Source organism: Astyanax mexicanus, chromosome 20, assembly GCF_023375975.1.
Source record: "Astyanax mexicanus isolate ESR-SI-001 chromosome 20, AstMex3_surface, whole genome shotgun sequence".
Classification (NCBI taxonomy): Eukaryota; Metazoa; Chordata; class Actinopteri; order Characiformes; family Acestrorhamphidae; genus Astyanax; species Astyanax mexicanus.
This window is the reverse complement of record NC_064427.1, coordinates 20,497,845-20,515,566: the sequence shown is the minus strand read 5'-3', so window position 1 is coordinate 20,515,566 and position 17,722 is coordinate 20,497,845. Positions and strand designations below refer to the sequence as shown.

At 39.9% G+C, this 17,722-nt stretch overlaps 1 protein-coding gene across 1 annotated transcript in view; it reads left to right on the top strand.

Annotated features, from left to right (window-relative positions):
* LOC103022769 (inositol polyphosphate 5-phosphatase K) overlaps window positions 1-17,722 on the top strand; it is a 31,607-nt gene that overhangs the window by 3,750 nt on the left and 10,135 nt on the right. The window contains exons 2-7 of the mRNA XM_022681154.2: window positions 5,518-6,156; window positions 8,266-8,373; window positions 8,698-8,806; window positions 10,104-10,220; window positions 13,243-13,418; window positions 16,917-17,028. Of these exons, the coding sequence (XP_022536875.2) occupies window positions 5,522-6,156; window positions 8,266-8,373; window positions 8,698-8,806; window positions 10,104-10,220; window positions 13,243-13,418; window positions 16,917-17,028 (1,257 nt within the window). The 5' untranslated portion in view covers window positions 5,518-5,521. The remainder of the gene's footprint in view (window positions 1-5,517; window positions 6,157-8,265; window positions 8,374-8,697; window positions 8,807-10,103; window positions 10,221-13,242; window positions 13,419-16,916; window positions 17,029-17,722) is intronic.

The following is a 17,722-nucleotide window of genomic DNA, read 5'->3' as shown; positions in this document are numbered from 1 at the left end:
AGTGGAGTAGAGAGAAAACAGGCAGCTTCTCCAAGTGTCCTGTAGGAGATTTCAAAGCCCTCAAATTTTCAGAGTGTAAATAAATAAGTAAGTAAGTAAGTAAATAAAGGCATTTTAAGGGGATAAGCTACTTATTGCAATTTTAATGTATGAAAAATAGCTTTTAAAGGTGCATACACGGCAACATTGACAGTGTCAAATTAATTGTGTAAGGACAGTGTAAAATCTAACACTGTCCTAGATAACATATGGTCCCACTCACTACAGTGTTAAAATAACTCTAAAATTACAGAGTTAATTCAACACTGTATGGAATCATATATTAACCCTATGTAACTCTCATCAGTGTTAATATTTTAGAGTTAATTCAACACTGTTGGGTTGTAAAACAGGATAAAACAACAATTGTTGATTAAATTGTTAAATTAAATTAAAAATTGGTTTGAATTTATATTTGTGTGTTTTCTGACTTTCACCCAAAAAACTTTATACCAAAACATCTATAAAATATTATAAAACGAGAGCTATACCACAGAATAAATTACCTGTTTATACTATCTAAGCTTTATTTAGAACAAGAGATGAGACAAAAACTGCCAAAAAAGCAGTGGTTCTCCCATAACACAATAACTTTTGAAATACTCCATCAGTGGAACCACAAAAACTAATCTAACCACAAACACACACACACACACACAGCAGAATCAAGAGGCGGAGCCTAATAGAGTTGAATTTGAACTCTGAATAATAACACCAACTCTGTTTTCTAAAAACCCTTGTTAGAAAAACTCCCAATGAGTTAAACCTGTTTACACTGTGTTTTTAACACTGTGGATTTTACTGTGTAGTTTGTATCAATTATCATTTTTAAAGACAAAGCCTTTCCAATGGAGTTTCCATAACGAATACTGTTGGACCATGCAGAGGCTATCCTTTTAATTTTTTAACAAATTCTGTAATTTTTATGATGAGTTAGAGCAGCAAATCTAATCACCCTGCTGTTAATTGTGATTGAATGCAGTCAAATCCTCCTCACAGCCACTAATTTTCATTTTAATTAGTGAAATAAGCTAGCTGATGATGATGGAGCTCAATCCAATACCTTGGGGATGAGCTGGAGTGATAAGACTGATCATCCAACATTAGTACTAGTCCTACATGACCTCACTGATGCTTTCAAATGTGGCCAAATGCAATCAGATCCTCCTCACAGCAATGTTTCAGTGCCTTCCCTGAAGAGTAGAGGCTGTTGCTGAAGTAAAAGTTGGACAAACTCCATATTATTATTCATGATTTATGAAGAAATACTATTGAAGCTTACAGCTGGGTAGTGTGGTGTGTGTATTGATTTGGAAGGTAACCTGAGATGATAATTGTTTGTGTAGTGGAGCTTCTGTCCTTTTGCCACCAGAGAGAACATCAGAGTCATATTTATCATAAGGGAGAGAGCTTACAACATTTACAATACACAGTTCCACAGCCATGCATTTATAACGAATGCAAAACTACTTACTTTTTTGCAATAATTATCCATAAAAAAACTCTTCTTTTTTGGACTACAAATAACAAAACAGACGTCAAGTTAGATCAGTGTTTCTCAACCCTGTTTCTGCATATCCCCACTGTTCTGCATATTCTAGAGCTTTCTCTTCTTTAAAGGCACTTAATAAATTAATTAGTGGTATGATGTGTCTAATAAACTGATGATATACATAATGATTGATTTATGATCCATTGGGGCTAAGGGATTTTAACAGGTAAACAAATAAAGGATTGTTAATTAGCTAATCAGTTGGATCAGGTGGAAAACACACAATTTCAGTTCAGTGCTCAGGGTTAAAAAACTGCTTTAAACTACTAACATTACCCAGTGTTGTACTAAATTCTAGCTATCCTCTACATCCAGCTTTTAGATAACTAGTTAGCTAAATGGATTTTCATTCATTATAGCTTACAAGTCATGCAATTAATTGAACTAAATTATTGAATACAGTTTGAAAATGAAATAGTTATTGGCCGATCAGGCACATCAGGGCAAGTTAAACATTACATTTATATTTTTTTCTTAAACCTTGACTACCTATCTATCTAATTCCAAAGTTAAGCTAACTGACTAGACACAATCTACATTTTATTAAGCACACAGTGGGTTTGATCTGTGTGTTTTGATTCAGCTATCAGAAACAGTGTCATCACAGTTTACATGGTTAGCCTACCGTTACCTTTCTTTTAGAAAATCACCATAACCAGCAAGCTGATTGGCTGTTTCTCCTGAAAGGCGGGACTTTATCCGTGAACTGGCACCATGATTGGCATTGAGAGCTTTCCCATTCACACAGCGGTTAGTTTTAATACATTTAAGAAGGCTAAAATACAGTAGTTTCCCGGCCATAACAGGTATGACTTCCACACATACAATTGATAAAAATGATTAAAAGGGCACTTTAGGCAGTAAGAGCCAAAGGGGCAGGTGCTCCAACCCCCTGATATACCCCCCACCCCTCTGCACATGCCTGATAAAAACTGTATTTAAAAACCAGGGTTAATTTTGATTTCTGAACTCTAAAAACTTTATAATTATGAACTTGTTTTCTTTGCATTATTTGAGGTCTGAAAGCTCTGCATCTTTTTTGCTATTTCAGCCATTTCTCATTTTCTGCAAATAAATGACAATTTATCTAAATGACAATATGTTTGGGAGAAATTTGGGAGAAACATTGTCATTTGTTAATTTGTTCAATGTTCATTTTACTCAAACATATACCTATAAATAGCAAAATCAGAGAAACTGAACAGAAAAATAGCCAGCTCGTCTGTTTCCATGGCTGCAGCACACTGTTTTGGTGCTGTTGTGTTCTATACCTGGCATCCCTGAGTGTGGAAATGGGACGGGGGGAATGAATGAATAGCGATGAGAAGATTCGGTGGCCACAACCCACATAGTTCAAATAAGAACATACTAAATCTTCAAGTCAGTACTGTAACTCAGCATGTTTAAGCATCCTTAATATCTGACGATGCATCCTGATCATGTTATGAGTAAAATTACTGTATATAATATATAATCCTTAATGGTGCTTTAATAGGAATGGTGACCTCAGACCACCATATCTCATATCTTTGACGTCAGTAAAGCAGCGTTTAGAGGAAGCGTGTGGGATTGCGAGCTGACTGACGATTCCGGCAGGAGTTGTTGGACCACGAAAAAGTTGTTGCCAGGCAACATGAAAGTGGAGCAGGACAGCGAGGGAGTGTCCGGCGGCGGGCGAGCGAGAGAGTGAGCGAGAGAGTGAGACAGAGAGAGAGAGAGGGAGAGTGAGCGAGAGAGTGAGAGAGAGAGAGAGAGAGGGAGAGTGAGCGAGAGAGTGAGAGAGAGAGAGAGAGAGGGAGAGTGAGCGAGAGAGTGAGAGAGAGAGTGAGCGTCTGTCATCTGCAGGGGAGGAAGTTGATCTTGTCCTGAAAGGCTGCTGATGTCAGCGGTGATGTCCCTCTCAGGACAGGGACAGGGGACGGGCTCTCACAGTGGGGGTGAAGAGGGTTGGATGTGGGCCAAAACCCTTCACACACACACACACACTCACACAGTTATATACACACACACACAAACACCTAGACACAGATACACACAGCACCAGTCTCCATGTGTGAGGGGTGGGGGAGGGGGAGGGGTGTGAAGGGCATACTAATTCAGCTCACCTTCCTCCTCTTCTGCATGTGCAGCGATTACCTGTCTCTCTCTCAGTCTCACTCAGACCGGACACTTCTGTCCTTGAGACAGTCCGGTGTGTCTGACCGATATGCCCGATGTGTTGATGCTAATGCTAATTATTTGCACATGATCAGCTTTAGCAGTCCTGATACTGCAGAAAACAGCTGATCCCTCAGCATCCTGCCATCAGTTACAGCCAGTCATCCTGCAAATACTTTAAAAACGCATCTGCAAGACTCAGCATGCAAGACGTATTGTGATGCTCATTGCTATCTTACACCGCACCAACAGATTATTTTTATTCTTTTGTGCCTGCATCGTTTAAATAGCAACAGTTATTGTGCTGGTCTGAAAGTGAGGTGTGTTCATGTAAATTTCTAGCATTTTGATATCTTGGCAATGGAAAAAACACAGATGTCAACAGTCAGACGCTCATTGCTATCATTGCAACCCCTTTTGTTACACACACATGAACACACAGCAGCACAAACTCAACATTTACAATTACAATAATAAACAGAATACTAAATAAAATAACATTGCTGTTCCCGTAAATCAGCTGCTGGAGCTCCTTCACAGCGTGAACGAGCAGCTCAGTTTCCTTTGCTGAGAAGCACTGGATACGCTCAGGTAGCTGCACTGTTAAAATAGTAATCCACCAAAGTCAGAGCTCACCTGACTCTTAAAGGGAATGATGAGCAAGTTAGACGTTGATTGGTTTATTTCACGTTGTACCCAAAATTAACCACACCATGATTAATTAAGAGAATTAGTACATGCCTTTTGCGCTGTGTTTCGAGACCTGCAAGGTGTACTTTTCCCGTTGTTACGATAGCAAAGACACTACAGCTTTATCACCAACAAGCTCTACAATACAGAGTTACTATATTCACTAATTCCACTTACAACTTTACTACTCTAAACAACACAAGCCTTATGTTCACCATGTCCAGAAGCTCCGCCCACTTCTCTACTGGAATCTGGGATAATGAAACATAACACAACAGTGAAAATACAACTCCCAGACCAGATTAATCATACCATTTGAATAATTTATAAAGTAAATATGCAAAAATACACATTATAATATGTGGAAGGGACCCACGCTAATGCCGTATGCCCCAGATTTCTATTGACAATAATTCACAAACAAAAAAAATTTGGGGCCAAGAAATACAGGATCATTTGTAACCTCTATTAACCCTCTGCAACAGCATAAATTAATTATACTTGTCAACATCTCATCTTGGCCCAGTTTCCCAGAAGCATATTATGGTGCTTTTTTAGTACCTGCTCCCTCGTCGTTCACAGTGAGCCCCATAGAAATGACAAAGATGTTTAAGCGGTGCAGAGTCTAGATTGGCTAGAGAGAATACTCATCGTACTCAACATACAAGCAGCTGACCAAGAATCTGGAACATGATAACATTGGCACTGGCCATTGTTACTATATTGTTGTTCTGCTCTACTTTTTTGGGTTATTACCAGCTACATTTCAAGGAGAAACCCATATTATACTCGACAACCAGGGTGTTGGCACAAGCGGCTCAGGGTCAATATCCATATTATACTCAGCAACCAGGGCGTTGGCACAAGCGGCTCAGGGTCAATATACAATATTATACTCAGCAACCGGGGTGTTGGCATAAGCGGCTCAAAGCCAATATCCATATTGAACTCAGCAACCGGGTTGTTGGGACATGTAGCGCTTAGCCGGAATTGGGCCTAAATTAATTTTTTTTTTTTTTACCAGTTTTACCAGTATTTTATTTAAACTCTAATGCTGTCATTTTACTTTTGCTCTGAAGGTTAATGGATCCACTGCAGTCCAGCCGAAGCTGCTCATTCCTGGACAGAACCACAGAGACAATAGGACTTCACCCATCCCCAGTGTCCAGCCTGCCTTTCTTGACCTCCCCCACCATGGAGAAGGTTGGAAACCCTGCAGCTTTGGGCAGCACTCAGCAACCCGACTCGTCGTCCAAGTCGTACGTCTCCGGTTCTGTCAGCATCAGTCGGCCCAGGCCCAGCGCAAAACCCACCAGAACTGTGGACCCTCCTGCAATCCTACCCTTAACTCCAGTCACAACTATTCCTTCACCCCGATCCCATTCTCCTACAGAACCTCCCCTGCCCCAACTCAGCCCCCAGAACTCCCGGAGCTCCCAGAACTCCAAGAACACCAAGAACATCCAGTTGAGCCCAAACTCCATTCCCACTTCCAAATCCTTCCCTAGTCCTCCTGCCCAGCCCAGCCGGATTACCCAGCACCCTCCAAACCCAAACCCCAGCCTCAGCCCTAAACCCAACCCGAACCCAATCCCCCTTTCCCAGTCCAGCCCGGTTCTCCAGCCCAACCAGAGCACAGAACCGAGCCTGATCAGCCCAGGCAGCACCGAGCAGAAGCTCCCGCTGAAGAAGCCGGCCGACGAGGACAACGGGTTTAGGTGAGACTGGGCTTTTTACAGCTCATAAATATTTACAGCGTTTTTATCACACTCTCTGACGGTGTTGCCATAGCGATCATTTTGAGTTGTGGAATCTCGTCTTGTGCGTCAGTACATTCTGGATTAGTCTGTAAGACAAAAATAATTCACACAACAAATGTTTTTAGATGAACGTTTTCGATATAAGCAGCATTTAACATGTACATTTGCAGGCTGCAAACTCATTGGCTCATTGGCTCATTGGCTCTTGGTTGGCTCCTTTTGGCTTTAGGCATCCAATAAGAATTCCCAACATAGAGCTCCTCTAGCAGCTGTTATATTTTTATTTATGTTATTACAGGGTAAGGTATGGTATGGTGTGATGTATGGTATGGTCAACAGTGAGCGCTGAAAAACACTGAAGAACACCTGTGTCCATCAGATTCCCGTAACACGTCCAAAACATTGGTGGCACAGTGACGAGCAGATGCACGATCACAGTAAATATCATCAGGGTTCCTCGTCATCCGGCTGGCAGAGCAGGCCGGGATGATGGTGCACAGAATGCCGAGTGAGATCTGAAGCTGCCAAGGTGCCCACAGAGCTCTAAACCCGTTCTGTTGCAAAAACACAGTGGAGAAATGCAGAGCTAATGTGTGAAATCAGACAGTCTTCACTCTAATCGCTCTGTCCTCCCCAGAGACTCCACATCCCAAAACAGCCCGGCCTAGCCCTTCCCGACACGGCCCGCTGCTCACAGCCTCCATTTAGAGAGCAGGTTAACATGTTCCTCTCAGATCCAGACCAGATCTGTGGCTTCCAAATCAGAAATAGTCTGATTTAGGCTTTATCGGCATGTATGGTTGGGTATGGGTATGGAGGTTCTACAGGTTCTGTATGGATCCTGCAGCACATTTACCCACAGATGTTGCTACAGCTGGACCTGTAGATCCTGCTCCACACTCATAGATGGAAGCTGAAGCTGCAGAGTCCCAGCTGCTCCCATAAATGGGAGACCCTTGCTGTGTGAAAGAATGCTATTAGTTGAAAGTTTTGCCATGAGAGGCAGCAACACATGTATCTGCAGAATGTTCAGTACATATCACTGAGCTGTTAGTGTTCCTCGTATCACTACTAGAGGTAACCGACTGTCGTATGCGATGCTTCAGCATGACTGATTGATGAATGGCCTAGATGTTGGGCAATTTGTAAAGAACAACCATTCTGTTTCTCAAAGGTCAATTATACACACCCTTTGGGGTTGTTTCAGTATGTTGTTTCTATTATAACAACGGGAAAAGTACACCTTGCCCCAATCTGCGTGTAGCTTGCCATTTTTTTCTAAAGCCAGACGCACTTTTTGGTAAACTTTGGGGGAATGATAAAAGTCTCAGCAAAATAAACTGACCTGCTCATTCACGCTGTGAAGCTGTGTTGACACTTCACTGCCAAGATAGGAATGAACATTTGACTGTTGACGTCTGTCCAGGTTGTATTCAATCAGTTGAGCACCTGTGTTTTCCTGTGTTGCCAAGATAGCAATACACTAGAAATTAACCTGAACACACCTCATTTCTAGACCACCACTTCCATCGGCGTAGATATATTCAGAAGCATCGTTGCTATTTAAACGAGGCTGTTGATGCTTTTATGGCCTCTTGTGGCAAGACCCATTGTCTAATCAAGCCACACCTGCAAACAACCCAGAAAGAGGCACATCATTGACCTTTGAGAACCAGAATGGTTGTTTTTGACAAATTGCCCAACATCTAGCGCATTTATCAATCAGTCATGCTGAAGTAATTCCAGGTTCCACTTGAGATTCAATGATGATCAGGTTTGAGTATGTAGGCCTCATGGTGAGTTCTTTAATCATGCCCCAACAAACTGCTGCTGTGATAATCTGGGAGTAAACTTTGCATACATTGACAGTCGGTCACCCGTAGTAGTGTGCTTTATATTTGCGTCATTAAGTCCATTATAAATATGATGCCTTTATCAAATGCAAAATCTACAAAATGAATGGTACAAATGTGTATAGGCAATATTTATAAGCTATTATAATATAATTCGTAGTTAGATACTGTAGATTAGAGTTTGTATCAGTAATGATGGTGATTCTCTCTGCAGGGTGTATATTGTGACGTGGAACGTCGGCTCGGCGATGCCTCCAGACGACATCAGCGGCCTGTTCGGCCCTCGGCTCGGCGACGGGAGTGTTGACATGTTTATCGTTGGGTGAGATGCATCACTCTTTCCTCTACACCGCTGTGCCGCTCTGCAGCGGGCATGCTCAGACCTGCTCCTGGAGACGTCTGATCCGTGTGGAGATAGACGCACCTCCAGCCCTGATCTGATCAAACACACCTCCAGCTCTATATTGCTGCTACAGACGTTAATTGGCTGGAGCAGGTGCAGCTGGTGGAACTATAAGTTTGGGACTAAAGTCTCCAGGGTGGAGGAGACTGGGCACACCTTTCTGCTTTCTATAGCTCCTTGTTTGTCTTGTTTGTTTTTAAACTGTCTCGTCTGTCCCGTCTTGTCTGCTCTTCTGTCCCGCAGGTTTCAGGAGGTGAACTCCATGATCAATAAGAGGCTGAAGGACGTTCTCTTCACAGATCAGTGGAGTGAGCTCTGCATGGAAACTCTCAGCCGCTTTGGATACGTTCTGGTCAGTGAGCTGAACTGTTGTGCAGAGTTTCTTTCTTAGTTTGTTTTTTATTATACCAAAGTTACCACTGTTAGTTCTGACCCTGCAATGTGATTGGTTGAGAGCTGTTTTTAGAAGAGTGCCAGTATTGCACAGTAATGGCACTCTGACTGAAGTTCTTTAAGCATTACTTTGACTAGGGTTGTAGTTAAGAACGCTACAGCCGAGTTCAAGGTCAAGAACAAGACTTATAGTATTTGAGTCCAAGTCAAGAATAGGTGTGGGAGTTCCCAAGACCAAGTTTGAGACCAAATCATTTTTTATAGTTATAGTTTTTATCTGCAGCTCTGTTACATATATTACTCATTCCTTTATCGTTCTACACTCACAAATATTGGAATTAGCACTGTGCTCCCCAGATCCAACTCTGGGAATGGACCTTTTCTTTAATTTTTTTTCAAATATCTAGTTTTGTGCATGATGTTTATGTCACTGGTGGTGTACAGCAGGTAGGGGCTGTGGGCAGCGAAGATGGCTGTGTCCCAAAAAACATGTTAAAAATCATTCTTCCTGTAGGTCTTTCGCCCTACAGAGCTGCATGTTTTTGACGTCTTCAGACAGAGTACATATTGAAGGTCAGAGTGCAGGGTGTAGGGAGTGATTTGGGACGGGTCTATAATGTATTATGTATATAACATAATTTTTGGGAGACTGCTCCATGGTCTTACTCCTCCCACTCTCTGCCCTATATATACCGTTACTTCCTCTCTACATCCTCGCACCCACCTCTTTCCCATCTTCCTCCTTTTTTCATTTTTCCCTTTCTCTTCCTGTTTCTCTGTGCGCAGGGGGGCTTCAGCTTCCCGCTTATCCAGCAGGATGCCCCCCCCCCCCTCTTGTTCTCTGTCCAGTCAAGGCCGTAGGAAAATACTAGCAAAACGCTAAATTGGTGGCCTTACTTTTACACACATTACTTATAGGGCTGTAAATTTCGCTGATAACTGAAGATTTTGTTTCAGTTTCTAATAAACGTTACCTCAGAGAGACAAATAGGACTCGGCTGCCGGCTGGTCTTAACAACAGTTTCCGAATCCATTTCTCCCCAAGACCGAGACAACAGCAACACCAATAATCACTTCCAACACAATTATTAATAATTATATAAACAATTAAAAGACTAAAAATATGAGGTATATTAGACATTAGTGCCTTGCTGTTATTTATTAATTAGTGTTACTTTAATTTAATGCCATCACTGAAAATGAATGTCTGTAAATAGTAAATGGTGTGTGACTGCAGTTCCTACTCTGACCTGTAGGTGGCGTCCCAAAGGATGCAGGGTGTTCTGCTGCTGGTGTTCTCCAAGTTCTGCCACCTGCCTTTCCTGCGTGGGGTCCAGACCCAGAGCACGCGAACCGGACTCGGCGGGTACTGGGTGAGTCAGCAGCAGACTGCTCAGTGCGGGGCATTACACCCCCCGTCACACACACGCACACACACACACACACACACACACACACACGCACGTTTCTGATCTTAAACATCAGAGACAAAGCAGCTTTGATGATCAGATGAAAAATGAGGGTCAAAGACAGTGTGTGTGTGTGTTTGTGTGTTTAAGCTACCTGACTCATACTTTAAAGTGCTTCTTATAAAAATCACATGATGAATAGACCAATAAAGATGCTAAAAATGTAATGTATGGGATGTATGACAACATATATAATACAAATATAATATATTATTATGTTAAGGTGGTCACAAATACACTGTAAATAGTATATGGGAGCGTCTTTATACCTTATTGATTGTCCATGTGTAAAAATATATTTCTGTTACCAAAGATTTTCTGACAGCAACAGTATATAATATATATAGTATATTTTTAAAATACGATATATAAAGGTAGATGCGTATACTTGCATTACATTTATATAGGACATATTATTATTACATATAGCATTTAGGTGCTCTTATCTAAGGAGCTGTTTGTTAACTTGTGGTTTCTGAGGCTGGTAACTTATCCTGTACACCAGAGGGAACTCATGCTCTTTCTTAGTCCTGATGAGTGCCAGTTTCATCATTATAACATTTTTGATGTTTTTTGTGGTGACTGCTCTTGAAGATACTTTCAAAGTTCTAGCACTCCTTCTTTTCAGATTGACTGGCCTTCATTTGTAGTTAAAGTATTTTTTTCTTTATTTAGTTGAGCAGTTTTTGCTTCCCATAATCTGGATTAGAACATTACTCAAATAGAGCTATTCACTGTATACCTGTAACTCTACCTCTTCACTACTTCACAACTGATGCTCTCAAACACTTTATTAAGAGTTAAGAAATTTAAGTAATTAACTCTTGGCGAATTCAACACAGCTGTTAACTGAAAGCCTGAATTCCAGGTAATTCTACCTCATAAAGCTGACTGAGAAAATTCAGCAGAGATGTGTGAAACTGTATGTGCCATATATATGCTGCTGTGTACTGTGTGCTGTTATTATGGCTCCAGTGACACACAGCTGTTCTGTCTGCACACACACACACACACACACATACATACACACACAGTGCTCGTGCCTCTCTAATGCACTGGAGTGTGAACAGTTGGTCTGCACTAATACCACATACACATTTCAGAGTGTGTGTTTGATGGAATTGTAATTTTTAAATTGTGTAAATTTGGCTGATCTTCATACTGTATCAGAATTTCATAGCGAATAGACCAGCAGAGATGCTACAAAATTACTGCAGTTAAAAGTTAATGTATTTTTTATTTATATATCTATTATTGTTTTATATATAGACACTTTATAGTGACATTATTACTACAAAAATGTACAAACATACATTTGATTACTTACAGACATAGAAATATCTACAAGTGACAAATACCAGACATTATAATTACGTTATATAAATTCAGAATATATTTACTTATTGTAAAACACGTATTTCTCCTCCCCTGTCTTTTCCTTTACATGTGTAAATATTTTATGACGAACAGGCCAATAGAACAGCTCCATTATTATTGATCTTTAATAAATAAACATGTTTTGTTTGGGAAATAAAGGGCAGCTCTGTGTTGGCAGTGTTGCGCTGGCAGGGCTGGCAGGGCTGGCGTGCCCGGGGGAATGTATTTGTTATGTTTGCTGTTTTGCTGCATTAGTGCTGCCACATCACGCTGCCACCCTAACCACTACTGTATTATTAACCAGCAGCCATTAGACCCTAACCTCCCTCACCCTGTTACACTCTCTCTCTCTCTCTCTCTCTCTCTCTCTCTCTCTCTCACACACACACACACACACACTGTTACTGCTCTATTATCACTCTCTCTGTCTCTCTCTCTTTCTCTCTCTCTCTCCCTGTATATATATATATATCTTTCTCACACACAATTCCATTTAATTCAATTCAATTCAATTCAAAGAAGCTTTATTGATATGACCATAGTTAAATACAGTATTAATTAATATAATTAATTAAATGATTAATTGAAAAAAGGACATCAATTGATCAGTTACTCTCTCTCTCTGTCTCTCTCTCTCTGTAATGTGTATATATATATATATATATATATATATATATATATATATATATATATATCATTTTCCCTGTATTTACTCTGTATCTCTCACTCTCCCTCTATCTCTCTCATTCTGTATCTCTGTCTTTCTGTTTCTCTCTCTGTATCCCTCTGTATCTATCTCTCTCTCTTGTTCTCTCCCTGTATCTCTCTTTCTCTCTCTCTCTCTCTCTCTCTCTGTATCTCTCTCTCTCTGTATATCTCTTTCCCGCTCTCTGTGTATCTCTCTGTCTCTGTATCTCTCTCTCTATCTCTGTATCTCCCCCACTATCTCTCTCTCTGTATCTCTCTTTCTCTGTATTTCTCTCTGTATCTCTCTGTCTCTGTATCTCTCTCTCTCCCTATGTATCTCTCTCTCTCTCTGTATATCTCTTTCCCGCTCTCTGTGTATCTCTCTGTCTCTGTATCTCTCTCTCTGTCTCTGTATCTCCCCCACTATCTCTCTCTCTCTGTATCTCTCTTTCTCTGTATTTCTCTCTATCTCTCTGTCTCTGTATCTCTCTCTCTCCCTATGTATCTCTCTCTCTCTGTATTTCTCTCTATCTCTCTGTCTCTGTATCTCTCTCTCCCTATGTATCTCTCTCTCTCTCTCTCTGTATTTCTCTCTATCTCTCTGTCTCTGTATCTCTCTCTCTCCCTATGTATCTCTCTCTCTCCCTATGTATCTCTCTATCTCTCTGTCTCTGTATCTCTCTCTCTCCCTATGTATCTCTCTCTCTCCCTATGTATCTCTCTCTCTCTCTGTATTTCTCTCTGTATCTCTCTGTCTCTGTATCTCTCTCTCCCTGTGTTTCTGTATCTCTCTCTCTCTCTGTATCTCTCTCTCTGTCTCTCTCTCTCTCTCTCTCTCTCTCTCTCTCTCTCTCTCTCTCAGGGGAATAAGGGAGGGGTGAGTGCCCGGTTGATGGCGTTCGGTCACCCGGTGTGTTTTCTGAACTGCCACCTGCCGGCTCACATGCGGAACCTGGAGCAGCGGGTGGAGGACTTCGAGAGCATCCTGCAGCAGCAGCAGTTTGAGGGCGGAGCCGCTGTGGGTGTGCTGGATCATGAGTGGGTATCTGGATGTGAAAGTGGGCGGGTCAGGGGGCGGAGCATGGTGACAGGTCTGGCTGGGGATGATGGGTGTGTTGTGTTGTGTGCTTTGATCCTGTGAGAGATTGAAGCCAGAGATATGTCAGGATGTTCTCAGAGTGGTGGAAAGATCAGGGTCAGACTCTCCATCTGTAGAGTCTATACCTATATATGTATCTATACCAATAGCTGTTCATATCAATCTTTACAGATATACATCCATACCCACCTATAACAATACCAAAACCTATTCCTATCAATCTATACCTATATTCATCCATACGAATACCAACATATATCAATCTATACCCATATTTATCATACTCACCTATACGCAGAGGCGGTTCTTTAATTAGGCAAACCTAGGTATTTGCCTAGGGCCTCGACCAAATCTTTCCTCCATAGGGGCCCCCAAATTTGACCATCCCAGCTACAGTAAATACACCAAAAACAATGTTAATTTGTTATTTGTTACTTATGTAAAGTAAATAAAAAACATATTTCTATTTAAAAAAACAACAGAAATATCAGTAGAATACCGAATTAATGTTTAAATACTAATTGTCCAAACACACATACCCCCCTCCGTTGCTCGCATTGAACTAGTCCATAACATGATGACGTAGCAATGTGCTACACGACGTGTTTCCCCTAATTACATCCACACCAAAGCAAACACTGGTAATTTACACTGATAGTAAATAAACACAACAGTGTTACTGAATAAAATAAACGCTTTTTAGGAGAGATATAAGTCATGTGTAAATATTTATAAGACAATACCTGACAAAATCTGTTTTAATGACGTTAATAAACATCACTGTGACAGTGCTAGTCACAGTTTCACCGCAGCAAAGGACGAGGACCTGAATCACTTATCTAACCAGCCTTTACTGCTTTCTGCCCTCAATAACCCTTTCAATATCCTCCAATAGCCTTTAATAGTCTTCAGTAGCCTTCAACAGTCTAACCTGGCGGCCGTGGTGTGTCCACTAAACTCCCTAGTTATAAATATCATGAGGTTAGCATAACGCTAACTGACCTGTTTATAATGTAATCCCAGCAGTGACTCTGTGACAGCTGCTCTAGTTATTTGGTTTATGTGTGTGTTTTAAGAATGAGGGCCCCAAAATGGCTAGATCCGCCCCTGCCTATACGAATACCAATTCCTATATTCATCCATACCCACCTATATTTATCCATACCCACCTGTACGAATACCAATACATATTCATAACAATTTATATTCATATTCATCCATACTCACCTACACTAATACAAATATATATTTATATCAATCTATACCCATATACAACCATACCCACTTAAAAAATATTAATATATATTCCTATCAATCTATACCCATTTACATCCATACCCACCTATAACAATACAAACTTAAATCAATCTATACCCATTTACATCCATACCCACCTATATCATTACCTATTATTAACAAACTATACCCATATACATACATACCTACCTATTCTTCCCAAATACTTATCCGTAACACTCCAATAGCTCAGATATGAACCAGGAACACGCCTCCAAACAGCTTCCAGCAAATAAATAACAAGCTTTAAACCTTTATTAATAAAAACATGACCCATACGTTTAAAATAACCTGACATTATCATTTCAATCAGCCTCTGAGCCAAACGCTCACACCATCTGTGTAGATGAAACGGACAACATGAATATAACTGAATATAACACACACACACACACACATTGCTATTCACTCTCAGACTGTCCTCCATGTGCCATAAAAACAAAGTGCCAGCTAATTAGCCATTAGCATGCAGTCCTGCGGGAGAGAAATGGAGCTTCAGAGAGGAACAGAGTTCTATTACACTCATTTATCCCTTTATACATTTATCAACAAGCTTTTATGACTGTTCTGTCCATTCTGTCTCTAATTGAATTATCTAAGTTTGAAAGTATGAGGACAATTATGCTTATCAATCAATAAGATAGTATACAATGATGCCACAATTCTCATGACATATTTACCATTATATATTGTATAGATAAATGCATGCCAAAAGTCATGGGAAAATGGTTTCCCAGTATGGACGTGTTGTGGTGATCAGTGCCAGTGTTTCTTTTAGCTATCACATCCCATCATGTGGGAGACTGGAGTTCAATTCCCAATCTGAGTGACTGAATGCTGTGCGACATCAATAAGAGTCCTTGGCCTAGACTTAAAATTCTACACTTGTTCACCTCTGTAATAGAAATAACCTTTGTAAGTCACTCTAGATAAGAGTGTCAGATAAAATTAAGAAATAAATTATTTAACCATTAACTCTTGATTTAAATCTATTTTGTAGGCCCTAAAATACAACTATGGGACTCAACAGAATATGCAACTCTGTACCCAAATTTTTCATTTTTTTCATAGTTTCTGTATTAATAACATAATTAACAACAGAATAGTATGAGTCTGTTATACTGCCACCCAGCGGTGGCAGAAGAGTTTAACACATTATAGTTTCATAGTTGTTCAGAAATTTAATTGAACAGTAAAAACAGTAAATGTTCTTTTTTTTACTTTGTTATAAAGCAGCACTTCAAATAAGCCATGTTGCTCAAAGGGGATCAATTTTTTTTTGCACTTAGGCAAAAAATGCTGCTGTGTTCAGGTACAAAATATATGTTTTGCACATCATTTCTAATCGCGACTTCATTGTGTTCTATCAAAATATAAAACTAAAGTCCTCATATGTGGACATAATTTTTCATGTAAAAATAGAATTATTTGTATTTACACTTATCAGGCACCCATTAGTCTAAATAGCAAAGAGAAATAAAAAAATGCATGCCATGCATGAGTTTAGGTCTTAGGAGTTTCAAAATAATATCAGACTAATTGATGTTTTAATGACCACATTAATGAAAATCATCACTTTCTGTGTGAATGTTATTTGTATTTATTAGGGCTGCAACGATTAGTCGATATAATCGACAATGTTGATTATTTAAATTTTATCGACTTCAAATATCTTTGTTAATTAATCTTTAATTCGTAATAGTACCACATTACACAAAGCTTTTGGGAGACAGAACCTCAATGGGAGATGGGTAAATGTCTCACTCACACAGTTTACACTCAACTTAATCTGTCTCCAGAAGTGCCCAAACTCAACAGATTATATATTTAGTCACTAAATATCAAACAACCAGACATTTAAATGACTTTTAAATCTCATGTTCAGCTGTTTCTTTCATTTTTAGAGATGGAGGGCATGGCAGAAATAATCGTTGACTAATCGAGAAGATAATAATCAGATTAGTCGACTACCAAAATAATCATTAGTTGCAGCTCTAGCATTTATATTAATATTATAATTTGACTCTTTCATTCTTATTTTGCAGCTGTCTAAAAACTTTAAGACAGAAGATCTGATCTGTTATGACACTGGGTTCACTATTGTGTGTATGTGTGTGTGTGTGTGTTTGTGTTTTGTACAGTGTAGTGTTCTGGTTCGGCGACCTGAACTTTCGCATTGATGACTATGATATCCACGTGGTGAAGAGCGCCATAGAGAACAATAAGCTGCCTCTGCTGTGGGAGAGAGATCAGGTGAGTCCGGCTCGGGTATCAGGGGGACTTTTATCAGCTGGATTTAGACAGATACAGGATACAGTTACAGGTGTGTCTTTGTGGACCCGGGAAAGGTGACCCACCTTTTGGACAGAGTTGTGATTCTGGTGGTCCTGTTGAAATTGAAGTGCATCAGATAAAGCTGGTTCTGTTGTGTGTAGGCCTTCAGTAGGGCTGTTGTTGTAGTTATGAGCTGCTGCCAGTAGAGGCCACTGTATCACCATTTATTGTCTATTCATTTTAAACAGAGGGTTCATTGACAATCATTATGTGTGTGTGATAAATAGGCCTGGAGTTGAGAAACATTGGGTCTTATTTAGTCTAGATAGAGATAAGCCCAGACTATCACATTCACATCAACTATTCTTCCTTTCAATTTAGAATCTGTGTATTCATAGACTAGGATTATTCATTGTCTCGAAAACCTATCATAACTGTCACATTACTTGTACAAAAACATGTTACAACACTGATTCTTTTATTCACATTTAAATACCAAATATTACCAAAGCAGAAAACGTGACTGATTGGGATTAATTAAATAATACATTAAAATTAAATGAAAATTTCAGTCTGTTATGCACAGAAAAAAGACTCTAATATTCTACTATATAATCTATATAGCAAATAAATTTCAAAGTGTTTTTTATTGTCATTTCAGCTATATACAGAG